At 43.4% G+C, this 27,015-nt stretch overlaps 1 protein-coding gene across 6 annotated transcripts in view; it reads left to right on the top strand.

Annotated features, from left to right (window-relative positions):
• Window positions 1-27,015, top strand: part of CADPS (calcium dependent secretion activator) — a 479,847-nt gene that overhangs the window by 291,879 nt on the left and 160,953 nt on the right. For all 6 annotated transcript variants that reach the window (XR_014020728.1, XM_081283086.1, XM_081283087.1 and 3 more), the window contains exons 9-10: window positions 8,644-8,710; window positions 19,518-19,626. Coding sequence is in view for 5 of the 6 variants with exons in the window: in XM_081283086.1 (XP_081139212.1) it covers window positions 8,644-8,710; window positions 19,518-19,626 (176 nt within the window). In the remaining variant the exon portion in view is untranslated. The remainder of the gene's footprint in view (window positions 1-8,643; window positions 8,711-19,517; window positions 19,627-27,015) is intronic.

The following is a 27,015-nucleotide window of genomic DNA, read 5'->3' as shown; positions in this document are numbered from 1 at the left end:
GTCTTCTCCATCCCTGGCAACACCCTCTCTTAAATTTACTTTGTGGGACAGGTGGAAGTGGAAGTTAGGTTTCCAAAATCTAACGTTAGCATGGGGAATCCTTTTTTTTTTTTCTTTTGATCTTTGTCTTCTGTCTTAAGAGTTCAAATGTGTCTCTCTCGTAGGCAGTATAGAGTTGGATCTAGCTTTTTAAACCTTATCTGAATCTCCGGATCTTATGACCGATATATTTAGCCTATTTATATTTCATGTGATTACTGACATGGTTTAAATTGATCAGTTTGCTATTTGTCATCTTGCTATTTGTTTTCTTTGCCCCATCGGATCTTGTTTTCTTCCCCCTGCCCCCTTTTCTACTTCCTTTTGAAATAAATGAATAATTTCAAGATTCTATCTTACTTTCTTTATTGTGCTATTATTTCTCAATGCCAATCAGGTCAAAGTGCCCAGAATGGAATCTTTGGCACCACCACTTCCTAGCTCTAGGCAACTTGCTGAACTTCTCTGAACTTCCTTTTCCAGCATAATATGGAGGTAGCATGGTGCTTATCTCATGGGTTGTGGTAAGGATTAAATGAGTTACTCCATATTGGGCACCTTGAGCAAGGTTTGATGCATGGTAAGGGCTGGAGCCACACAAGAGTGGTTGGTGGTGGTGGAAGCTGTCATCTGTGTTGTTTGTCCCATCCCTTTGCACTCTCTTCCCCAAACCATGCTTCTTCCTGCTGGGCAGCTGCCCCACTGGTGAGGCAAATACAGCCTCCCAACCCTCCCTCTTCTCCTGCACTCCCATAAACGAGCAGGAAGCATCCCAAGTGAATTTCTGTCTCACTGTGACCTCTCTCCTTAAAAGAAATTCTCACAAGCAATTTCTAACAAGGAGCAAGGATCAAGAGATCTGTTATATGACATGGTCACTTTGGTTAATAATCATATATGGTACACTTGAAAATCACTGAAAGTATTTTGTAAGTATTCCCATTATTAAAAAATGATGATTATGTGAAATAATCACAAATTATCTAACTTAGCCATTCCACAATGGCTAAGTTATATATAAGTGGTATATATACCTATTTCAAAACATCTGGGTATATATACCACCAATATATATATAATTTGTATATGTCAAGTAAAAATAAATCTAAAAGATTAAATCATGAAGTCATAAAGAAGAAAAGAAAGCCAGACATGGTGGCCCACACCTGTAATCCCAGCAGCCTGGGGGGCTGAGGCAGGAGGATCACAAGTTCAAAGCCAGCCTCAGCAAAAGCAAGGCCCTAAGCACCTCAGTGAGACCCTGTCTCTAAATAAAATACCAAATAGGACTGGGGATGTGGCTCAGTGGTTGAGTGCCCCTGAGTTCAACCCCCCACTACCCACCCCCTGCAAAAAAAATGAAAAAAGAAAAATGAAAGACCCTTTCTCAAAAGCCCCTATGATGCTCCAGGCACTGAGGTGGCACAGGGACATGGAGACAGCAAATGCAGCCATTCCTCCCGCAGGGCCAGGCCACACTCTCCACCCAGACCAGAAGAGCACCAATGCCAGCGACTTTTGACTTCAGGTCCCCTGACGATGAAATGTTGGCCCATCTCTGGTTTCCATGTCCCCTTCAGCCATCCTGACCTGCATAAGTGCCAGGAGCAGATGAATCTGGAAAATGTCTTTTCCCTGCACTTGATGATGCTCATTCCAAGGCATCCTAAAAGAACACGCACCATAAGCCATTTTCTCCATGAGTAGTTACTAAGCACCCACCACGTGTGAGGTGGGTGCTAAGCACAGTAGATGCTTAATGAGCAGATCTATGCTGCCATATGAAGTTCACAAACACCACACAAACCAAGACTGTCCTTGTGTGTGTGTGTGTGTGTGTGTGTGTGTGTGTATACAAATAAAAAGTTACAAGCATTACCACGGTGCTTCCCTGACATATTGCTCCAGGGCAGAGGGACACTGAGGACAGGGTAGTCCTTCATCACTCAGTGACTTTGGGGGATTCAAAACTCTAGGATATAAGTTCAACCCAAACCCGTCTTCCTCTTCTCTTTTTAGTCCTCGCTAGCTCCCTCTCACATAGCTCAGATACCCTCGGCAAATGACAGAGATGCCAATGACACATTGGCATGGCTTTCATAAGATGCTACAAGAAAAGGATAGATTGGAATTGGGGTGTAAAATATGACTCAGAGCTCTAAAACCAAACCTTGCTTGATTTCCCAACAGATGTACACCCAAAAGCCGAATATAAATTCAAATAAGGAGTCCCAAAGTGAACCCTTTATAAAATTGATAGCTCTGTGCTCTTTCTACCACGGCTACCATTTCTGCTGCTATGAACATGAACATGGCAACAGGAAGGATTGACATCTCTGGGATCTCACTGCACTAAACCCTGGACTCACATAAACTCCATAAATCTTCTCAACCACCCTGTGATACTGTGTGTTATGTTATTCCCATTTTACAGCTCAGAAAACTGAGGCATAGGGCAGGTAAGCCAAAGGAGAGTTAATGGCAGGAACAGAATCCCAACTTAGGAGCTGGGGTTGGGGCTGGGGTTGGGGCTCAGTGGTAGAGCACTTGCCTAGCACTGAGGTTCGATCCTCAGCACCACATAAAAATAAATAAAAGTATGTGTCCATCTCCAATTAAAGAAAGAAAGAAAGAAAGAAAGAAAGAAAGAAAGAAAGAAAGAAAGAAAGAAAGAAAGAATTCACACTTAGGTATTGCCCCAGTCTGAGATATAATCAGTAGACCCAACTGCCATGCACAATACTGGAATGCGGATTTATCGAAGACAAATCCAAATTTCCGAATCTCCAGACAATCCAAAGAGAAAGTCGAGGGTACACATAGAGAGATCAGGCTGCAGGGAGAGGTGCTCGAAGGGAGAGCCACCTGTGTGTCTGCAACCACAGAACTGCCATCTGCTCCAGGTACCGCACATTCTGTTCGACAAACGTGTTTCAACCCGAGCAAATGCAGAGCCAGCCCTGACTACGGAACCAGGGCCCTGCAGCTCTCAGCTCTTCTTGGTTTCCACACCTTCTGGCATGTGCCATGGTCGCAAAAAATCCCCAGGAAAACCTCAGAGTGAAAGCCCCACCCTCACCCAGAGACAGTAGGACTTTCCCAAGGAGAACTGATGTAGGGTTTCTCGGATCCCATCAGCTTTTTCTTTCAGAAGCTCTTAACCAGAAAAAGATGAATAGCCATTCATTTTCTAAAATTTTTTTAAATTTGAATTTATTTTTAAAGAATCCATAAAAACATAAAATTGTACATATTTACAGAATCCCATGTAATGCTTCAGTGCTGGTATACATTGTATGGGTTAGACAGCTTTTGGTCATTGTAACCAAAATATCTGACAAGAATATAATAAATCTCTCCTCCTAGGAGGCAAGAGGATCGCGAATTCAAAGCCAGCCTCAGCAAAAGCAAGGCCCTAAACAACTCAGTGAGACCCTGTCTCTAAATAAAATACAAAATAGGGCTGGGGATGTGCCACAGTGGTTGAATATCCCTGAGATCAACCCCCCACTACCCACCCCCTGAAAAAAAAAGAAAAGAAAAATGAAAGACCCTTTCTCAAAAGCCCCTATGTTGCTCCATAAATCTCCTAGGAGAGGTTTATTTTGGCTCATGATTTCAGAGGTTTCAATTCATGGTTGGTTGACTCCATTCCTTTGAGCCTGAGGTGAGGCAAAACATCATGGCAGATGGGTAAAATGGCAGCCAGAAAACAGAGAGAGAAAGAAAGGAAAGAAAGACGCCAGGGACAAGATATAGTCCCCAATGTTACTCCCACCCAGTGACTGTCTTCCTCTAACCACACCCCACCTGCCTATATTTTCCACCTTCTCTCAATAGTCCAGTCAAACCACTAATCTATCAAATGGATTAATCTACTAATGACTTAGAGTCCTCATGATTCAATCACTTCCCAAAATCCCCACCTGCAGGATCTGGATGTTGATGCATTGGGGACCTCAAGTCTTCAACACACGCTCTTGGGGAATATTCTACATCCAAACCGTAACATTATGTAATGCTTAAAGTAAGGTATCACTGCTTATCACATTTTTATGATGAAAACATTCAAAATCCTTTCCTCTAATTCTTTGAAATATATATACGTACACAATTATTATCTATAGTCACCCTACTATGCAATAGCACCCCAGAGCTTCTTGCTTCTTCTACCTGTTCCTTGGTCCCCAGAAGTCATCTTCTCTCTATCTACCTCCATGTTCTTTATTCAATGAAGAAACCCAAGTTTATCATCCAGAATGGAAAGAGGAAGCTCATGGGGGAGAGGCTGCTTCAGAATCAGACGGCTCTGAGTTTAGCTTCTGGCCATACCACTCACCAGCCCTGCACACGTGACTTAACTTTCTCAGCCTCAGTTTCCTCAACTGTGAAATAAGAATAGTAGCCAAGCAAGGTAGTTAGTAGTAACTCTGTGCTTTCTGGGAGGTATTAGTCCAAGAATTTTGTATTTGTGCTTTAATCCTTTCCACCTTTCAAATAGGTACCATGGTTATAATTATGCATTACAACAGTACAATATTATTTTCATAATCATCATAATGGGGTACTAGAATTATCCCCTTTGTATGGATGAAAAACTGAGGCAGGATAAGTCTAATAATTTGTTCAAGGTTGCAGGGACCCTCATGCAACATGGCTCCATCTCTGAGCCCTTAACCCCTCCTGTGAGCATCATAAAGTCATGTCAATGCCAGGATGAAGGACAAGGTAATTATTCAATCTGAATCCCATCCTGTGGTTTCTAGTGAACTCCTTTTTCTCTACTTCCATTCTCATCAATGAAATCTATAAACCCATTCATTAGATGTTGTGGCTTGTGAACCCTGTTATGTAGACACAAGGTAAGAGGAAAGGGTAAATAGTTAGTAGCTGCAAGAGAAAATTCTGGAAGAGAATGAGACTATTATGATCATACCAGCCATTTATTAATCAAAATACAAAATTTTTTTCCCATTTTCTTTTCTTTTTTAAGATGCTGGGGATCAAACCCAGGGCCTATGCTAGGCAAGTGCTGTACCACTGAGCTATTACCCCCCAACCCCCACATTCTTAATTTGATATTTATATAATATACTTCCCTGTGTATAAAAGTCTGAAGAGATTTTTTAACCGATTTAATGATTATTTACTGCTAATTATACATTTTTTCTTTGGACACAGATATTTCATACTAAATTAATATTTATTATCTATCTACCTCTTACCCTAACTCATGCTTATATTTCACAAGTGCTCTCTCATTGACTCCTCACAACAACCCCATGAGCAAGGAGCCATAGCTGCCCTTGTTCTACAGAGCAACAAGAAAGGTAGCCGGGCACAGTGGCACATGCCTGTAATCCCAGTGGCTCAGAAGGCTGAGACAGGAGGATTGCAAGTTTTTAGAGAAGGAAAAGTTTATCTGGCTCATGGTTTCAGAGGTCTCAGTCCATTCCTTGGATCTCAAGGTGAGGCAGAACCTCATGGCAGAACAGTGTGGAGGAGGAAAGCAACTCAGGACATGATCAGGAAGCAGAGAGACAGAGGCTTCACTCACCAGATACAGTATAAACCCCAAAGGCACACCTTCTATGACTGCCCTCCAACTAAACCCTGCCTGTCTACAGCTACCACCTAGTTAATCCATATCACTGGATCAACTACTGATTAGGTTGCAACTCCCATAATCTAATCATTTCACCTCCAAATGCTCCTGCATCATCTCACACATAAAACGATGCACACAGCACGTCCAAACCATAATATATCTTTTGTGTCCATTTCTGCCATGAAGTCATTATTATTTCAAAAAGGCTAAGAATACTGATCAGAACAGCTAGGTGTTCCATGAAATGACATTGGAAGTTGGCCTTGGCAGTAGCTTGGGGCTAATAAACTTTCCAGCCATCCAGCCATGCTGGATGGTGAACCTCAGCCTCACTCCAGCCCCCATCTGTTCTTGCCTGATCCCCTGCCACTGTCTCCCCATGGTCTCTCCATTTTCTGTCTTGCCCCTTCCACCTGCAGGGCATTCTCTACCCAGCAGCTGATGTGATCATCTTAAATAGAAATGTAATTGTGACCAGGCACCGTGGCATATGCCTATAATCCCAGCAGCTCATGAGGCTGAGGCAGGAGAATCTCGAGTTCAAAGTCAACCTCAGCAAAAGTGAGGCCCTAAGCAACTCAGTGAGACCCTGTCTCTAAATAAAATACAGGATAGGGCTGAGGATGTGGCTCAGTGTTTGAGTGCTTCTGAGTCCTGAGTTCAATCCCCAGTACCTCCCCTGCAAAAACCCTTCCATCCTTAACTAAAATGAGTGTACTGATTTACCCTCTTAGAAAAATCAGTCCAGCTACTGTGTAATGAATGCAGCATAGGGGCAAGATTAAGGGGGAAAGAAAGGAGGCCTCTGTCATGGTCCACATGAGGATGGTGTGACTTGACTGGGACTCACATTGGGGCTGGAAAGAGGTGGGATATACTTTGGAAGGAAAGCACAAAAAGCACGGTGATGGATTGCATGTTTATAGACGGCATTTTAAAATCTCATCAAAATATTTATAAAGATTGCTCTGGTTTCTCAAAAGCATAGCACTCAAAATCAAATGAAATATAACAAACAGCCCATAACAAACAGCCATCAACCACTTACCCACTATCAGGAACCCATAGGATTTGAGAAGGAAAAACAAGACTCTATGCCAGGAATTTAGAAAGAAGGACCAGGCTTCCTGCCCTCAAAGAGCTAGCAGTCCCAGAGGGACAATAAATATGATGAAATCATAGCAGAGGAATAATTGTGACCGCAGAATTATCCACAAGCCCCAGAGGTGATGACATGGAGGTGACGGTTTAAATTCAGGAAAAATATAAGCCCTAGCATGAGGACCAGCAAGATGGCAGAGTTACCAGATGTGAAACATTCTGTGTGGTCAGGAATCCCAGATAATACAGCCCAGGCAAATTGAGTCTGGTGAAATGAGCAGGTGTACAAAATGAAGAGTATTTTGTCCCAGGGCAAGATGCTAGACCTGATCCCTCTAAGCTGAAGTCCCCCAAGTATTTGTGCCACCCACAATACATAAGATCATTTCAGTGACATGCAGACTAGCATGCATTAAATAAGTACTTAGGCATTCTAATGTCTGCTATATGGTGTGTCGAGTCTATGCCATAAATTTCCCTTCAAAATAAATCAATTCATGTTAGGTAAGTCAATTTAAAGAAAAAGCATCAAGTAAATCATACAATAGGTAGACAGATGTGGGCCAAGCCATGAGAGTGGAAAGTGAGAGGCCATCATTTGGGGCTCTTGCATGTGGACAGGGGAGACCCACTGAGAGAGTTTGCACAGGGAATTGGTGTAAGAGAATTTGCAGATGGTGGGGTTCGTCTCATGGTCAGGAACAGGATGGAAATCCTTCCTGTGTGCCTGAAACTAATTAATAGGATTATTTTGTTGTCCACAGAAGCAAAAATCATGGATAGGGACTAGAATCGTGGAAATGGGAAGTGGAAGATTGAGCCATGGAGAAACTTTCCAGCAGATAGAATTTTCCAGAAGGTAGAAAATCCATTGCACTTGGAAACTGAGGAATAAGCATGAGGAAACAAAGGGACTCGGGATGACTCCCAGGTTTCTGTCTTGATGTTCTGAGTTGATTTTACAGGGGCATGGGGTGGGGGGCAAGCAGGGAGGGCCTAAGAGCCCCTAAAACAAATCAGACAGTCAAAATTTTATTTAGGTGCATTCTTCCTTATGTTCCAAAAATGGAAATTCAGTCTGCTTCTAGGTGAATGAAGGTTTAGAAGTCGTCCAGTAGGTGTGTGTTAGCAGGTGATGCCAGTTGTGCAACTGGAGAATTTGGATGTATCTGAGTGTCACCAGATCTCTCTCCTCCCTTCAACCTGGAGAGTCTGCCAAGGGCCAGGCTCACCTCCTTTATCACTTCCAGGTCAATGTGCAGGGTCCACATGCCCAATGGGGAATTGGTAATAGTGATCTGAAAATCTCCAGAGTACTTTGAGCTATGCCTCTATAGTTTTTAACATTGCTTCTTATCTCACTTTTCTATATAAAGACAAATTTCCACCAACAGAAGAACATTTGGAAAAGGGAGATGCCCTTCGTTGGTATGGAACTTCCTTCCTGTAATATGCCAGAATTAGAGCAAACGATAGCAAGGGAAGGTTTTCCTGAAGGACGCCTGGCAAGAGGTGACACAGGCGGAATTGTGAGATTTTGCACTCCACCCCACACACACACCCCAGCCTTGCACAATATCTTTCAGGAAATTCCCTACCTAAAAGACTTTTTAGCACATAAACACATTAAGTCACCAGGTGGTTTTCCAAGGTGCTTTCTGGGATCAGTCAATGCATCTGATTCAAGTCTGATGTTGGGACACAGCTCCTCCTGTCCATGGAAGTGAACCCGGCCTGCTGCTCCTTGTTCTCTACTATCTAGAGCTCCTAAATCTTCATTCTGCTCCTGGGCTCCTGCATTTCCAGTGAAGGAGCACCAGACTTCCTGGTAAAGTGTGTTCTCCTGTGCTCTCACTCACACATTAATGCGGCTCTGGTCTTTCTCTTTCCCCTAGGTATTTATGGGCCATCGGTAAGAATGTCTGGAAGAGATGGAAGAAAAGGTTTTTTGTGTTGGTGCAGGTAACTCTTTAACTCAGTCTTAAGAGCTATCCGCAATAAAGATGTGCGAGGAAGAATGAATGCTTTTTTCACTGAGGTGTAGCTTACATACAAGACACAAAGCTCAAACATTGTGCTAGATAAATTTTTACAGATGATGTATCCATGTAAACACCATTCAAAGAAGGAAACAGAACATTTCTAATACCTAGAAGGCTCCCTCTTGCTCTTTTTCCTTTTTGTATCACTTTAACATTTTAAAAAAAATCAAGGAATGCCTGTTATTTTTTTTTCATTCTAACAATACAGAAGTATATCAAATAAATAAGGAGAGAAGGCCTCACTCTGCCCAGTTCTCTGGCAGGGATGGAGGAGGACCCCAGAAAGGAGCCAACATGTGTCTGGTTGAGACAGCAGGGATACTGACATTGTCTTCAAGTAATTTGGTATTTCCGAAAGCCCCGAGGTAAGCATGATGAGCAAGACCAAAATTTAGTCGGACTTTTTGCACCTATTTCATTATTTAATAGATTCAATTTGGAATTATCTGGAGGAGAATACTTCACTCTCTTAGTGAGGGGGCTTTCAGAAGTCTTCAGCAATGCCCCCATAAGCATGTTTGATAAAATATTTTTTTCCAGATCAAAGCTAACCGTAGTCTTCCTGTGTCTCCACAACTTATTCATACCAGCTATTATAGACATTTTTCCACATTTACACACATAGCTCTGGCTCCATCCGCATTTAGTTCTGGATCCATACCCTGTAGAATTTTCCCTTTTTGATGGACTTCTGGGCTTTCTCAATGTAGGTTATTATTAACAATGCCGTCCTGATATCCCAGCAGCTTGGGAGGCTGAGACAGGAAGATCTCGAGATCAAAGCCAGCCTCAGCAACTTAGCGAGGCCCTAAGCAACTCAGTGAGACCCTGTCTCTAAAGAAAATCTGAAAAAGGATGGGGATGTGGATCAGTGGTTAAGCACACCTGGGTTCAATCTCTAGTACCAAAAAAAGAACAATTCTATGAGGAACACCTGTGCATCTATAGCTACTGAGGCAGATGCATATATTGCTATTAATGATACATGGTAATATAAAAAGACTATCTTGGTTCTCTTGAGTATTGTTTCTAAGACAGAAGTTTTTCAGAAATAGTAATGGTGTATCCTTGAAAAGCCTTTTTTAAAAAAAATTATTTTTTGTATCAGGATCTTTTAGTTACAAAAGAATTCGCCATTATTTATTTCTAATTTGCAGACTCCCCCAGAGTATATACACTGCCATTTGGTTTGCAAACTTTTAATGTAAGCTGTACTTGGAAAGACCTCACAGAGTGAGCCAGCTTGTAATTCAGTGACAAGTGGGGCTCACTGGGTTACTTGGCTAGTATTGAGAATACTACCAATCATGAAATCTCACTATAAAGCAGCACCCTTCTAGGTCTAAGTGACCTTGAAAGTTCCACCAACCCTGAACTTCCACTCTTCTACTACTCAAATACCTGCTCTTCCACTATAAGCATCTCTGCTTATAAGCAAGATGCCATCTTTGCTTTCATAATTGCTACAAGGTAAAGCAAAACCATAAAGTAAATTAGCCAGAAGGAAAATTTGGGAATGGTCCCCATCCCCCAAAATAACCCTTAATTAAGCCATGGAAGACATTCCATTCTGAGATGCGTTCCATCAGTCTGTCAACTTACCAATACTTATTGAGCCCCTGCTTTGTGCAGGGCACATTGAGAGGACATAGACAAGAACTAAGAAGTCTGGTCTCACTTCCAGAAAGGCCATCGGTTAGGGTTTTTAATATACAAACAGCAGAAATAGACTCAGCTAATTAAGTTTTTTAAAAAAAGAAAAGAATGTACTAGAAGGGTTGCAGGTGGCACCCAGGATTCTTGAAAAAGCTGAAGTCCAGGATGTCACGAGTGTGGTCCTAGGTCAAATGGGTTCTGACCATTTTTTATTCTGCATCACTCCACTGCAGGGTCAAATTCCAGAGAGAATCAGATTGATCCAGTGTGGGTCATGCACCTGACTTTTAGCAAGGGGAAGGGGTTGCATTTTGACTGATGATCCTAGTGGGCTATTTCCAGTGCAAACTGAGGATGCCCAGAAATGGGCGCTGGGCAGGCAAAAACAGCCAATGTCTGCTTTAAAGACAGCACAGTGTAAATAGGGAGACAGGCCATGGAAAGAAGCAGTGCTGGATGGGGTGATTCTTTCCCCTCCGTGCTTCCTGTACTTTTGGCAAAGCAACTTCTCTTAGAATCCCTTGGGAGGGTGCCTGGCCTCTCCTAGTAGGTGTTGTGCTATTTCAAGACCAGTTCTGTTTCTGATTCACCTCTGGCCTTCCCTTTGCCACCACACCTATACACACTTCCTAGCCAGTGTCTGCTATGGGCATCCGGGACCTGTTTGAAGGAACAGGAAGAAACAGAGAAAAGAACAACTCAGGCAATGCCTGGCTGGTTCTGAGAAAAGACAGAGCACGTGGCCTGGACAGTGGGTGAGACATCTTCCCAGAGGAACTGGACAAGTGACCTTTGTCCCATGGCATGGATCTCCCCTCCACCCTGAGGCCACCAGCAAATGCTCCATGGGATGCGTGACTTTCCACCAGGAATCTTCCCAATGACAAAGTGCTTAGAAGACTTCGCTGATCTCTTACTTTGGAAGAGACTTTAGAGGGGGAAACTCTTTAGGAAAACAGCAAGAGGAAATGGGCCAAAAATCTCAGCGGAGCCGTGTCTGTGCAATCTGTGCTGGACCGAGAAGGAGAGAAGGATTTTTTTTTAGGCTGTGCAACTGGAACACAGATGTTTTAGGCCCTTCACACTGAGCCTTCCTCCAAGAGAAGATGAGAATCACACAGTAGCTCCAAAGCAAGCTGTGTGCTCACTTCTGAAAATCATAAAAGGGCATCTAAGGCTCGGCGGTTTTCCTAGAAAGGCAGAAGAGATGAATTTCAGGATTTTGTGAGGTTTTTTTCATGCAAGTCAGATTCTGATTCATTTTGAAGAGCCATTGAGTTGCGCTGGGTGCCTCCATCCCCCAGGTTAAATATCCCATTTCAACCTACATCAAATTCCTCCCTTACACCCTCAGGGACCTGCAGAGGTGAAATGACAGCCCCATCATCACCAAGTTAATGGGGAGCCTGTATGAGAACTCAGGTCTTCTGTCTCCATCTCTGCCCTATTTATTTATTGCAACAATGCCTAAATCCAATTTTGGTGGCCTACCTAAAAAATAGCGTTTGTATAATTTGGGAGATTTTTCCATTTTTTTTTCTTCTCCCCAGTTTATGTGATCCCATTGAAAAGCACTGTATCAAAATGATAAAGAGAAAAAAAAAACCCCCACTCCCTTTAAAATAACCTCAGTTGACAACAGGGCTGCAGGAGACAAGTTCAAGGTCACCCATCCTGGCCCAATTCAGAGGAAGCAAAAATGGGCCAGGTTGTTTGAAAAATGAATGGCCGTCCAGGCAGTGAATATAGGCCCTCCAATAGCTGCATGCAGTGAAGAATATCATTTGTTGGACATGACAATGATTTCTAGTTTTGTTTTGTTTTGGTTTTAGCCACACTGACACTCAAAATGCTAAAGTGAAACTAGAAGACCTAGTCTGGTCAAATCTGTGAGAAGGTGTGGGAGCTGGGAAGGGAGCAGACTCCCCTAAATCTGCCCTGGTCTCCCAGGCAGCCTCAGTGGGATATGTTGGGGGGACATTATTTAAAAAAAATGAAATAGAATAGTTATTAACCCAAATGACTTTCTGTGTCTTTGTTCCTCTCAGTTCAGATGTTATGTCTTATGCAATCTATTTTATAGAGTTAGCAACCCATAATTCCCAAAATACTTGTGATTTTATACATTAAATTTAATACATGGGCTGGGGTTGTGGCTCACAGGTGGAGCACTCACCTAGCATGTGTGAGGCAATGGGTTCGATCCTCAGCACCACATAAAGTAAAATAAAGATACTGTGTCCACCAAAATAAAAATATATATATTAATAAAAAATTTAATACAGAGGAAATGGTTTGAAAACCCTAAAAGAAAGAGAGGACATCCAATATCAGTATCCCCCGACAAACAGTCTACTTTAGTGTTTCTTACACACAAGTAGTTAAATCTTCCCTACATGAGATCCCTGCCTAATTCAAATACTAGGGGAAGAAAATGATGGATGATAAAAAGGTATCCTTCTAGCCAGGGACAAAGGACATCATCAGAGGGGTGTTGAACCCAAGCATGCACAAGGCCCTGGATTCGATCCCCAACACTACCAAAAACTCATACCCATTTAAAGATAAGGAAACTGTGTCACAGCAAAATTATGTGGATTGTCTGGGGTTACACAGCTTGTAGAAACTTAATGGGTCTGAAAATCAAATCCAGTCTGTACAGCTCAAAAAATGTGCCTCCTCTACCACGCCAGATGGCCTTCTTGACGTCAGTCAGGAGTCTGGGATTGACATGTTATAATCCTTTGTTCACAATCACATCACGTTACAAATGGTCCTTAGTCCCCAGCAGTTGGGTGCCTCATACCATAAAAATTTTGTCCATCCTCAAATCTTGGTTCATTCAGCTACCTTATGAATACCTTGTCCAGCCACCAAGCAGGCCATATCCTCAGGTCTCACAGTACCTTACCAGAGCTTAAATTAAACTATAGAGCCACAGTAACAAAAACAGCATGGTATTGTCACCAAAACAGATACATAGACCAATGGTACAAAAGACACAGAAACAAACCCACATAAATACAGTTATCTCATACCAGAAAGAGGTACCAAAACTTACATTGGAGAAAAAATAGCCTCTTCAACAAATGGTGCCAGGGAAACTGGAAATGCATATGTAGCAAAATGAAATTCAACCCCTATCTCTAACCCTGCACAAAACTCAACTCAAAGTGGGTCAAAGAGGTAAGCAGTAGAACAGAGTCTGCACCTAATAGAAGAAAAAGTAGACCCAAATTTCCACCATGTTGGCTTGGAACTAATTTCCATAACAAGACTCCTAAAACATGGACCTCTCCTGTTATTATTTGTCACAATGAAAATAACACTAGTCTGAAATAATGTGATTAATGTCTATGCTTGACACAAGGGTAGAAATCATGTCTGGGTTTCTGCATCTTTATTTTCCTGAAATGAACACAATACCTAAGTATTTACTAAATGAGCAAATGAGCCATAATAAAGAACTCATTTCTAAAATACATGTATATGGACTTTGGGAAAAACTGGTAACCAGAGCCAGTAAAAGCTACCACTGATTAATTCTCAAGGAACAGCAAGAATAGGGATTTTAGAAAAAAAATGTATCCCACTGTTAAGTTATACATCCAAGTATTTTAATCTTTTATAGACAGAAGGGGAAGGAACTTCAGAGACAATACAGGGCCAACCTTATTAAATCACAACTGGATTGTTCTTGATAAATACACTGGTAACTCAGAGGCAATCTTAAAGGTTTTGGATAGATCCTATATGTTAGAACAGTGAATCTCAAATATAAGTATACATTAAGAAACATCTGAGACATAATCCCAATGGCTCAGGAGGCTAAGGCAGGAGGATCCAAGTTCAAAGCCAGCCCCAGCAACTCAGCAAGTCTCAAAATAAATAAAAAGGGCTGGGGATGTGGCTCAGTGGTTAAGCATCCCTGGGCTCAATCCCCAGTACCAAAAAAAAAAAAAAAAAATAGAAATGACTGAGACAATTATAAAAATGTAAACTCTTAAACTTCACCCTGACCTGAGTTTGTTTTGCTTTTTTTTTTTTTTTTTTTGGTTGGGGGGGTGTGTTCTGGTTTTTAGTGCTGGCCTTAGAACCCAGGGCCTCCAGGTCACGCACTCTACCATGAGGTAGGGCCCAGCCCCCTGACCTGGGAAACTGATCCAATTGGTCTGACTTAAAGACTTTGCCTATTCGAAACTTTCCCCCACCCCAACACACACAATGCACTACGGCAGGTGGCCGCAGGAGGCTGCAGGTCACCTTTTTCTACTTTAAACAGGTATCTGGCAAAGAGCTAAAGGGGTCCCTGTGAATCACAGGTTCAGCCACCCTTACAATAAAGCCTTTATGGCCATCTCCTCAGAAGTCCCAATAGCCAGCAGGTGCAGTGACTGGCACACATCAGTAATCCAGCAGCTTGGGAGGCCGAGGAAGGGGGATCAGAAGTTTGGGGCCAGCCTCAGCAATTTAGCAAGGCTCTGTCTCAAAATGAAAAATAAAGAGATGTTCTTTCCTGAGAGTCCCTGAGGTTTCTTGCTTCAACTTGTTGGGACCCAACCAGGTGCTCCATCAAGCCCCAGCCACTCAGAGCCAGCAGCCATTCACCACCTCTGCACGACACCCTTGAACTGACTCAAGCCATATGCCTTGCAGCTGCCAGCCAGGTAGACCGCGTCCACCTCACAGGTGCAGTAGAACTGCCTCTGGGACCCAGAGGCCACCATCAACTGCCAGATCTGCATGGAGCACTAAGCCTCTGACCTGTTCGTGTCTTACTGCTTGGACTGTGATCATGTGGCTTTGAAGAACTTTGCAGAGAACTTAACATGCTGAAAACAGATGGGGCTGCAGAACCAAGGAGGGACCCCACCAGGTGGTCGAATCTTCCTTCAGGATGTCACGAAACCAGGCCATGAGGACTGGGAGACTCGGCTGAATGCCAGGGAATGTGCTTGGTGCTTGGGAAAAAAGTGTCAGCCAGTCACTGCTGGGACTACACAAACTGGCCACTGACAAAATTGACCCCAGCTTTGTGTGACTTCATGGAGACTCCTTACCTGAATTAGCAGGTGACAATTATCAAGAAATGAGTTGGCCACGTAACCAATTTGTGCAATCTGGGGTGACAAAATATCTCTTTGACAAGCTGTTTTAATCAGAATTTTGCTGTTGTGACCAAAAGACCTGACAAGAACAATCTTAGAGGAGGAAAAGTTTATCTGGGGGCTAAGAGTTTCAGAGGTCTCAGTCCACAGATAGCAGGCTCCATTCCTCAGGGCTCCAGGGGAGGCTGAACATCATGGAGGAAGAGTGTGGTGGAGGGAAGCAGCTCACATGGTGATCAGGAAGCAGAAAGAGACTCCACTCTCCAGAGACAAATAGAGACCCCAAAGCCACGCCCCCAATGCCCCCTCCTCCAGCCACACCCACCTCCTCCAGCCACCACCCAGTTAATCCCATCAGGGGTTCATTTACTAATTGGGTTAAGGCTCTCGGAAACCCAGTCATTTCATCTCTCAGTGTTTCTTGCATTGTCTCACACGTGAGCTTTTGGGGGACACCTCACATCCCAACCATAATACAAGCACACCCTGGGAGACAGTGATAATGAGAGCTAAGCCTTAGACTGACTTCTCCATAGCCACCAAATAACCTCCCTGGTCATCAAGGCAATGTATGCATATTGGGGTTATCTTTTCTACAAGTTGTACCAAAATATCCACTTAAGTACTTTAATTTCTACCATTTCTTCAAATAAAGAAACTTGGTAAACCTTCCCCCGCCCCCGCAAAATAAATAAATAAATACATAAAATAATAAAAGACTGTGGAGGTAGCTCAGTGGTAGAGCATCCCCAGTGATTCAATCCCCAGTACTAGAAAGATTAAATTTTAAAAATCCTTGCCAAGCACAGTGGCACATGCCTGAAATCCCAGTGGCTCAGAAGGCTGAGGCAGGAGGATCACGAGTTCAAAGCCAGCCTCAGCAACTTAGTGAGGCACTAAGCAATTCAGTGAGACCCTGTGTCTAAACAAAACACAAAAACAGGACTGGGGATGCCGCTCAGTGGTTAAGTGTCCCTGAGTTCAATTCCTGGTACAAAAAAAAAAAAAAAAAAAAAATTCTGAAGTCCCAACACCCCATCCTTGATTTTACAAGAAGTTATATACAGCTAAAAATCCCAGTGGTGTCAAAACCCTCGTCCTTTAAGCCCTCTCTCTATAGGGCATTGTCAGAGAGGTTTGCTCTCCTCTGAGCTCCCTCCCTCTCCCCGTCTGCCTCTGGGACAGGGGTGGGGTGACTGACTCTGACTTCTAAGATGCATTCTAAGCTCTGCCAACGATATTGGCATTATCTCATTAACCTTTCATCAAAATGCAATTTTAAGAACTTTTACTGTGACAGAAAAGTATGCATTTCACTGAAAATTGCTTTCACTTAGTGAGTCTTATGGAAATTTAACAAGCAAAAGTTCCTAAATCTTTGCCGTGCCCCCTCCCTTCAAGTGCTGTAGAAAAACGAAGTTTCCCCAAAAATTTGCAAAAATTAAAATCAGTCAAAGATCCTTATCCCCTCCTTTATGTCCTAAATTTCCAGATCCTCAGTTTAAAAAAAAACGCTCTTAGTAAATCAACTCCTATTTCTAAAGAAATCAATCCTACTTCTATAAAGAGATCTGAAGAAACCAAACTCCCATCAGTTTGCCAGGCGCAACTTCACAGTCTAGCCAGAAGAGGGCAGCAGCGAACAGCGGGACAAGAAGCAAGCCACCAAAACCAAAAGGAAAAAGCCCCAACAGTGCAGTAATAGTAAATGCAAGAATTTTGTAATAACACCCTTCTGTTGTGATATTTTTCTAATCTCAAGTGAATATTAGCACCTCTCTGACTAATCGTATTAATGAACTATATCATCTTTCACGTCGCCTGATGAAATAACAGGCATAAATCCCCACTGTACCATTCAGCAGCATCTGTGATCACCATCTGCAGGTGACCTATCCGTGTGCCATCCAGAGGACCAGTCACAGGTTGGAACCCCCAAGTGCTGTGCCTGGAATGACATGTAACTTCAGGGGAAATGTCACTGACCTGTCCACCTCTCTAGAACCAATCAGATGTAATTGGGGAATGTCCATTATATGGTAGCTTTTGTGTTTTTTTTTTTTTAAGAGAACCAAGATGCAGGAACCCAGGGTCCCACCTTGAAAGGATTTATAATCTACTAGGCAAATAGACCCGCTGAGCTACATATTAGAATGTTAGTACAAAAATACAAGGAAGATGCTTACATAAATACAGAAAGTGGGCTGGGGCTATAGCTCAGTTGGTAGAGTGCTTGCCTCACATGCACAAGGCTCTGGGTTCGATCCCCAGCACAACACACTCCATAATTCTCAAGCAATAATAAAATACAAATCAGATGGAAACTCAGGGACTTATGGAACTGGGATGGGAGTCAAGTCTTTCATGCCTGGCATTTTAGAAGCAGGAGATGTTGTTGTCATTCTGTTTATTACTGCAAATTAATTCAGGTTCCCTTACCAAGTGTCTCTTGGAATCTGACCTTCTGTTGCCCATAGGATCCATCAGGGTCTTGACAATGTCAGAAACAGGTTCTTGGACTCCTGTGTTATAAGGAAAGTCGAGTGGGAAGGTAAAGTTTTAATCAGGAACCAACAGAGGGCAGCAACACACAATCCAACCCGCCGGAACATATTTTTGAGAACACCTTTCATCCTGCTCCATGAATTTCAAGATCGGACAGCCAGGGAGATGCTTATTGGGCTGAAGAACACCCATTTCTTATTTTCATTTTAAAACAACAACAAAAAAAAAAGACTAACCTCACCATTGAGGAGACTAAAATTGTCCCCAGCTGGGATCAAAGTTCACTTCGAAAATGTCTCCTTGAATAAGGGGGTGACATCTGACAGCCACGGCTGGTAACTCTGCCTTCGAGCTCACCCGCCAGTTGGGGTGGGCCCAAGGGAGAGAATCCAGGCTGGGTCTGGATGCACGGTGACAGGACGACAGGGTCCTGAAGGTGGCCCTGCAGCCTTGCACGCCCACCCTGCCCTGGCAGGGACACTGCACGTCGGGCAGAGTGAGGGCTGCCACTTAGGGCACCAGTGACAGGGGCCGTCGGGGGCTGGGGATTGCTCCACTGTGACCAGCACCTAGCGATGGAGTGCTCATTGCTTGTGACAGCATGTCACAACTGTGCTTGTCTGAGATGAAGGGAAGACCGAAGCAACCCAGAACACTCCTGCAGTGAGGGTGGGAGCAGAAAAAGACCTGCAGAGCTTGATGCTGAGAATAGGCCTGCACAACTAAAATGCTGCTTAATAAGGCTGAGTCAATGCCTGGTCTCTCACCTGTGTCTGCAAGTGTGTGTGGCAGCCTCAGACAGGGCCCTGGTCTTATTAGGGAGAACCTACAAATTGCCTCCATTCAACCAGCTTTGCTCCACAAAAATGACAAGTGCAAGAGCCAGGTATGGTGGTGCACACCTGTAACCCCAGCAGCTCAGGAGGCTGAGGCAGGAAGATCAGGAGTTCAAAGCCAGCCTCAGCAATTTAGCAAGGCCCTAAGCAACTCAGGGAGACCCTGTCTCTAAATAAAATACAAAATAAGGTGGGGGATGTGGCTCAGTAGTCAAGTGCCCCTGAGTTCAATCCTTGGTAATGCCCCCCCCAAAAAATGGCAATTGCATATATCTTAACTCAGGTATAATTAGAACAGTGATTATGATAATTATGTACCCTTCTGAAGTACTTTCTAAGTGCCAAGATGAGATTCTAATGCATGTGTGAACCCATTCAATACTCGCCATAAGCCAGTGTAGTAGGTGCTAAGATCATACCTAAGCTACAGATGAGGTGATGGGGGACTAGAGAGGTTAAGTAACTTGCTCAAAGACACACAGCCAGAAGGTGGCCAAACTTAATTTGAACCTAGCTGTTGAGTCCAGAGCCTCAGGGGAGAGGCTGTGGTCAAATGGAGAGGGTCTCTCTGGGGCAGATGGACTTTAAAAGAACCACCTCACAATCTGCTTTTCCTTCCCAGGTCAGTCAGTACACATTTGCCATGTGCAGTTATCGTGAGAAGAAAGCTGAGCCTCAGGAACTTCTACAACTGGATGGCTACACTGTGGACTACACTGACCCCCAGCCAGGTACCTGCCCACCCTCAAGGCCATGAAGCCACAAACTCACTCTTCTTAAATCAACATTTGCCGGGTACTTAACTACTTGCTGGGCACAACGAATCCAGTTTATAGAGGGTTTCACAGGTGATCCTGATGGCTTCAGTCCCCATTTTAGAGTTTACATCCTGGCTGATCAAATGCCATCCTCATCTAGGATGTTGGGGGTTATTTTGGGGGGAAAGGGGGTACCAGGAATTGAACTCTGAGGCACTCCACCACTGAGCCCCATCCCCAGCCCTCTTTTGTATTTTATTTAAACACAGGGTCTCTCTGAGTTGCTTAGCACCTCACCATGGCTGAGGCTGGTTTTGAACTCACAATCCTCCTGCCTCAGCCTCCGAAGCCACTGGGATTATAGGCGTGCGCCACCATGCTCAGCCAGGACATTGGGTTTTACACAGGGATTCTCTGGTTAAAAACCCAAAAGAAAACAGCTGTGTTTTTATATTCTGTACCTGTAACTACATCAAATATAGACTATGCCGTTTGATGCTAAAAAGTATTACTGAGAAAGAAGTCCCCAAATTGCATTTCGTGTATCTGTTGGTGTGTGTTGGTTTTCACCAGTGGTGAGTGGCAGATATGTCTTTGTGACCCAGTGAACCCACCCCCCATACACCCACATAACCCTAGCTAGAATCCAGGTACTCACCAAGGTTAGCAAATGGGACTCAGAGAAGCAAAAACCTCCCTAATAGTCTCTTTGCCAAAGACACCAATCCATAAACACAGACATTGATGCTCCTGAGTCTCGTGTAATTACGGGAACCGTGGAAATGGTAGTTATTTCTTGTAAGTTCTACATTGCCCAAGTTCTATATCCTGCCCCCTCACACCTCTCCCCCTACCCATTTTAACTTTTTCCCAGAAAGAAAAAAAATGAATAGAAATCAGCCTCAAAGAACCTTCAAAATGGGGGTGGGGGGTGCGAAATCATTTCAGCATATTAATGAACCACAAGCACCAACAGCCCTCTCCCAGAGAGGTTTATTTTTATGCCAAATCTGCACAAGCATTTCCAACCATACTGCATTATTTGGCCCAAAACCTTTTTTTCTACTCCCATATTGCTCTTCCACATGCAATGAAATACACATAAAAGAAAAAAATAAGAGTATAAGAAGATGGGGTGTTAACCTGAAAAGGTGTGGCAGGGACCACTTGGCCCCGCCCACTTGGAGACAGGGATCCGCCCCACCCCTTTGGACTGCCTGAGGTTAACTGGCCTCTCACCAGAGTCTGAGGGCAGAGCTGACCACGTAGGTCGTGAATTCAAAGCTCTGCCTGGAAAGACTTCATCATGAACATGAGCTGGAGTTTGAAATGAAAAATTTCACAGAGCCTGTCATTGAAAGAAGGGGGTCCAGAGTTACAAAATCCCCCATCCGGGCATTCCCCGATGGTTTGGGTCCTTCTTTAGTCACTGGGTCCTCTTCATAGACTCAGTCATTTCTAAGACCTGCAGCTTCAAGCAAGAAGCTGAAAGGTCAGTATGAGAAAGAAAACTCAGACCGTCCACGGACAGTAATTCCTCTTAAATTGGTCCTTCTTTCCCTCTCTGCAATCGCTTTGGTCCTGACCACAATCCCACAAAGTGGAGGGGGACCTGGATCCCCATCCCACTTTCTAGCTGGGGAAAAAAAACACCCTGAGATTCTGAGCGATCAAAGGCATCTTCATGATAGAGCTTGGACTTGGGGTCTAGCCCAGGTTACCTTATGGCACTTGCTAGGTGCCAAGCCATCGTTGTTATTTATCAGATGAAAGCAAGACTGTCTCCCTTCAGCAGAGGAGGAGGCAGAGTTGGGGAGAGAGCTATTCTGTGGACATGCGGGAAGAAGAACTGTGCAAGTATATTTTTAAAGCTTCTTTTATTTCTTTTTTTTAAAACATTATCCCATGAGATATAGTTTATAAATTCCTTTACAAAAGTGGAAAGTAAATTGATTATGTTCCTGAGGATAATAAGCAGACTCTCCTCCCTGCCTCTCTCTGTGCCAAGTCCTATTTATTTCCCAAGTACTGTCGCCACCGCATTAACGTAGATTCACAAGTATTCCCTACAGCCTCATCTATAGCAAAGTTAAATAATAAATGATTTTTTTTAAAAGTAACACCAGAATAATTTTAAAAGAAAGCTTCACAGAATGGTCTCACCCCACTTTTTTTTTAAATCCTGGAAATTGGACCCAGGGATGCTTTCCCACTGAGCCACATCCCCAGACTTTTTTCTGCTTTTTATTTTGAAGAAGGATCTCACTAAGTTGGTTAGGACCTTGCTAAGTTGCCGGGCGCTAGCCTCAAACTTGCAATCCTCCTACCTCAGCTTCCCAGGTCACTGAGATTACAGGCATGCACCACCACTCTTGACTTGCACCCACTTTTTGCAAAACAAAAATGGCATAAAATTTGCAATACTTATGCAGTGAAATACTGTAATGTTTGATAGAAAGTGAAGATTTTAATATTCACAACTGTCATTTTTTAAAAAGTCTAACACAGAATTATTATTATTATTATTATTATTATTATTATTAGGCAGTGCTAAGGATTGAACCCAGGGCCTTAAGCATGCTAGGCCCTGCTCCATCACTGAGCTGAATCCCCAGCCCCTTAATGCAGAATTTCTTATAAAGTGCGTGACAAAAATAAAACTTCCTTTTGGGCATGGTGGCACCCATCTGTAATCCCAGCCATTTGGGAGGCTGAAACAAGAAGAATCTTAGATTCAAAGGCAGCCTCAGCAACTTTAAGATGCCCTAAGCAACTCAGCGAGACCCTGTCTCTAAATAAAATATAAATAGGGGCTGGGGCTGGGGCTCAGTGGTTGAGCACCCCTGGGTTCAATTCCTGGTAACAAAATAAAAAATAAATAATAAACATAAAACTTCCTAAGTCCCACTTCTAACCTATGAACCAGAAAGAAAGAAGGAATAATTCTCATATTTAAATAACCATTGTAGGTAATTCCTACATGCAAAAAAAGTTTACCAGATAGAGATCTAAGTCCTGCATATTTAGCCAAAGTCCTCAGAGATTTGAGGGATCTAGTCAACCACTCTTTGGAAGACGGATGCAAATCTTGGAGGACATCAGGGTCCATCTTTGCCTTTCCCACCCCTTACCCAGGTTGTTAATGGAACCCACTGGTGGAGATGTTAATGGACTAGCGACCATCATTGCCCATTCTTTACCATACAAAGAATGCAACTGGATGTCTTTGCCTTAGGTTCAGCCCAGGATCCAGATGGTCACCCATCAAAAGCATCTGTATTGCTAGGCACAGTGGCACACACCTTTAATCCCAGCAGCTTGGGAGGCTGATGCAGGAGGATTGCAAGTTTGAGGCCAGCCTCAGCAACTTAGCAAGGCCCTAAGCAACTCAGTGAGACCCTGTCTCTAAATAAAAATATAAAAAGGACTGGGGATGTGGCTCAGTGGGTAAGCACCCCTGGGTTCAATCCTGGGCACCAATGAATAAATAAATTTGTGCTAAATAAATTACACCTGTTTAGGGTCCTCAAAATGTCAATTTGGGGAATTGTTAAATGAGTGTATGTGAGTCTCACTTAGAAGCTCCTCCTTTTGAGCTAAAAAAATGAAAATGTTTTACTTACCTTTCTCTGGAATGATTTGAAGAGTGCATTACAGTGTCTCACTTCCCCAAGCTATGTAATCATCCAGTGAAAAGACATTCACTTAGAATAAATAATTCCATGGTGCAGTATGTTGAGCAACTAAAATAATCATTGACAACTCATATAGACCCCCTTCCCTGCTATAAATAGGCTACAGTGAATACTTATTTAGTGCAAGTTATTGGAAAGGAGTCCCTCCCCACCCCAGGGAGCTGGCCAATACACCCTCCCCTGGTCTGCCTCTCTCTGTTCTCAGATGTGTCCTTGGGTCTTGGCAGGTCAGCATCCGGGGGACTGTGCTCTGTCTTCTCCATAGAGAGGTCATAAAATGTCCCACCTTATAAAAATTTACAGCATCCGGCCCCAGGAATCGCTGCTTTGACTGATCCTGCCTTGATTATGGCCCACCCTTAAGCATGCTAGGCAAGTGCCCCATCACTGAGCTGCATCCTCAGCCCCTCAATGCAGAATTTCTTATAAAGTGTGTGTTGGAAATAAAACTTCCTTTTGGGCATGGTGGCACCCATCTGTAATCTGTTCCCTTTGTGTCTTCCTCTCTTGGCTCTCATTCAACTGCTTTGCTCTTTCTCTCCTTGTTGGTGTTGCTGTGTGTCCTTGGTGTCTTATAGCTCAGCACTTAACATCTATCAGCTCTGCACCCAAATAGTCGGGGTTAGAAGCCTAGCTCTGCTGCTCCCAGGCTAGCTTTGGGTCCAAAGGGTAGTTATCAATATCTGCATGACTCAGTTTTCTCATCTGTAAAATGGGAATACTAGCACTTATATCTTAGGGTTACTTTTTTTTTTTTTTGGTACCAGGGATTACAGGGATTAATCACAGGAGCACTTAAACCCTGAGCCCCATCCCCAGTCCTTTTTATATTTTATTTAGAGACAGGGTCTTGCTGAGTTGCTTAGGTCCTCACTAAGTTGCTGAGGCTGACTTTGAACTCGTAATCCTCCTGCCTCAGCCTATCCTAGGAGCTGGAATCACAAGCATGCACCATTATATCTGCCTAGGAAATTAAATGAAAACCTGAAAATTTAGCATCTTTCTTTGTCTCTGAATGACCACATAATGGAGAGGGCTCTCCAATTCCCAAGGTGACCCTGGTTGTCTTTCTGACAGTAGTACCAGGAACACTGTCTCCATCACCAGCAACAGGCCCTGGGGAAGGGAGACAGCACCCTTCCAGTGAAAGCTAGCCTGACATTTAGTGACTGTAGCAAGGTAGCTTATCCCAAGTCTAGACTACAGTCTGCCAAGCCACTCTTCTTTTAAATGTTTGGTATTCATTTTTCCAGACTGACAGTACCCCTCAAAGCTCTTCTCCTCCCTCACTTCCAGAATTTTCCTTCTTGTTATACCATCCATTAAGTTCACCGGATTTCCCCAGCTCATTAACTATCTGCCATTCTCCCCAAACTATACATGTTTATACCCATCCTAAGAAATGAGACAAGCCAGGTACTGTGGTGCACACCTGTCATCCCAGTGACCTAGGAGGCTGAGGGAGGAGTTCAAGGCCAGTTCAAGGCCAGCCTCAGCAATTTAGCGAGGCCCTAAGCAACTTAGCAAGACCCTGTCTCAAAATAAGAAATAAAAAGGGCTGGGGATGTGTCTCAGTGGTAAAGTGCCCCTGGGTTAAGTCTCCAGTACCCCCACCAAAAAATAAATTAGACAAAATATCCCTCATAATCTTAATCGTCAAAATGCTTTTATTAAAACTTGATATTGTACCTCTAGACTCTCCATATAAAGAAACAGCTGTTTATTGTCCGCACACCCTGGTCTTTCTAAGTGAGAAATTTGCAAAATTTAGATCGTCATCACGATGGAGAAGTCTTACTATCACCAGAAATCGCTTCCAATGCTAATGTCAGACCGGACTGGACCTCACTAGAAATTTGGAGATGCCAGTCACTCATTTAAACTCCTTTGAACTTTGAAGTGATATTGGGATGATGATGAGAAACCTGATGAAGCTTTGTTTCTAGATAGAAAGTTCCAAGGGACCCAAAATACACATAGGGTTCTGGAAATAGATGCTTCCACCTACTGATTTCAACCTTGAAGACTGACTATAGAAAAAGATGGATTTATAGTATATCATTCATTCAGTGTGTGTTTATTGAGCACCTACTGTGCGTTCTGTGTTGTTCTACTTACCAAGCAAACAGCAGTGAGTGAAACAGAAAAACCCCCATCCTCATGAAGCAAAATAAGTGATGCAGTTTGCTGGAAGGTGCTAAGAACAATAGGAAAAAAATAAGCGAGATAAAGAGAGATGGAAATAAGGGGTAGAGGCCAGAAAAGGTCTTGTTGAGAATGTGAATGTAAGCAAAAAATGTTAGGGAAATGGGGATGGGAATCATGCAGATATCTGGAAGAAGAATACTCTAGATTCAGAGAACAGCAGATGCAAAGGCCCTGAGGTGAGAACATGCCTGGGTGTTCCAGAAACAACAAGAGATCATTGGTTTTGCAATGAATGGAGCACAGATGTGCATGAAAGAAAGAGAAAACTCAAGGTGGTGCCCATCAATGTAAGCTCCGGGCTGTGTCAGAAGCTAGGCTTTCATCTCAGTGGAATGTGGAAACTGGCATGTTTTGAGCAGAGAAATAATAGGATCCGACTCTCATCCTAAACCCATGACTGGCTGGCTGCCATGTTGAGAACCCACCATCCATAATGAAGCTGGAATCACACAGATCAGATGGGACGCTGTTCAAATAACCCATAAGAGGGGTTTACAGTGCGATTCAGGGTGGCGTCACTGGAGGTGGAAGAAGCCACGTTCTGGTAATGTCCTGAAGGTAGAATCATCGAAATGTCCATCCATGCCCTTTGGGAGAAACCAGAGAGAACATGAAGAATGACTCCTGGATTGGGAACTTGAACATCTGGAGAGACAAGCCCCATTTCCTGAGATGAAGAGGAGGTCAAGGAGAAAGACTAGGAGTTCCATGTTGCAGAAGGCAGGCTTGGGATGTCCATCAGATACCCCAAGGAGAAGTCCAGGAAGCCACTGCCACCCAAGTCCAGAGCTTAAGGGAAAAGGTTCAGGGCTCAGGAAGAAACATGAGGACCTTCACTCGGCATAGTCCTGGCACTGAAAGTTTAGGTAGCATCGTGGGAGTGCCGTAGATAAAGAGGAGAAGGGGTACAAGGAGAGAACTCCAAGGTGCTCCCACATTTGAAGGTCAGGATGAGGAGGAGCAAGGTAAGCAAGACAAACAGCAGCCAGGGAGGAAATCAGTTTTCCTGGTAGCCAAGTAAAGAGAGTGTTTAAAAAGAGAAAGGAGTAACAATTCACAATAGCTAAACTGTGGGACCAACCGAGGTGCCCTTCAGCAAATGAATGGATAAGGAAAATACACAATGGAATATTACTCAGCCATAAAGAAGAATGAAATGATGGCATTTGCCAGTAAATGGATGGATCCAGAGACTGTCATGCTAAGTGAAATAAGCCAATCCCCAAAAACCAAAGGCCAAATGTTCTCTCTGATATTCAGATGCTAACACACAATAATTGCAGGGGGTGGGGAAATAGAAGTTCATTGGATTAGACAAAGGGGAATGAAGGGAAGGGAGGGGATGGGAATAGAAAAGTTGAATGAATGGGGGACATCACTTTTCTGTGTTCATATGTGAACACATGACCAGGGAAACTTCATATCATGTACAACCACAAGAACAGGATTTAGACTCCAT

Source organism: Spermophilus citellus, assembly GCF_964194105.1.
Source record: "Spermophilus citellus genome assembly, chromosome: 3".
Taxonomy (NCBI): Eukaryota; Metazoa; Chordata; class Mammalia; order Rodentia; family Sciuridae; genus Spermophilus; species Spermophilus citellus.
This window is presented reverse-complemented; position numbering and strand designations above follow the sequence as displayed.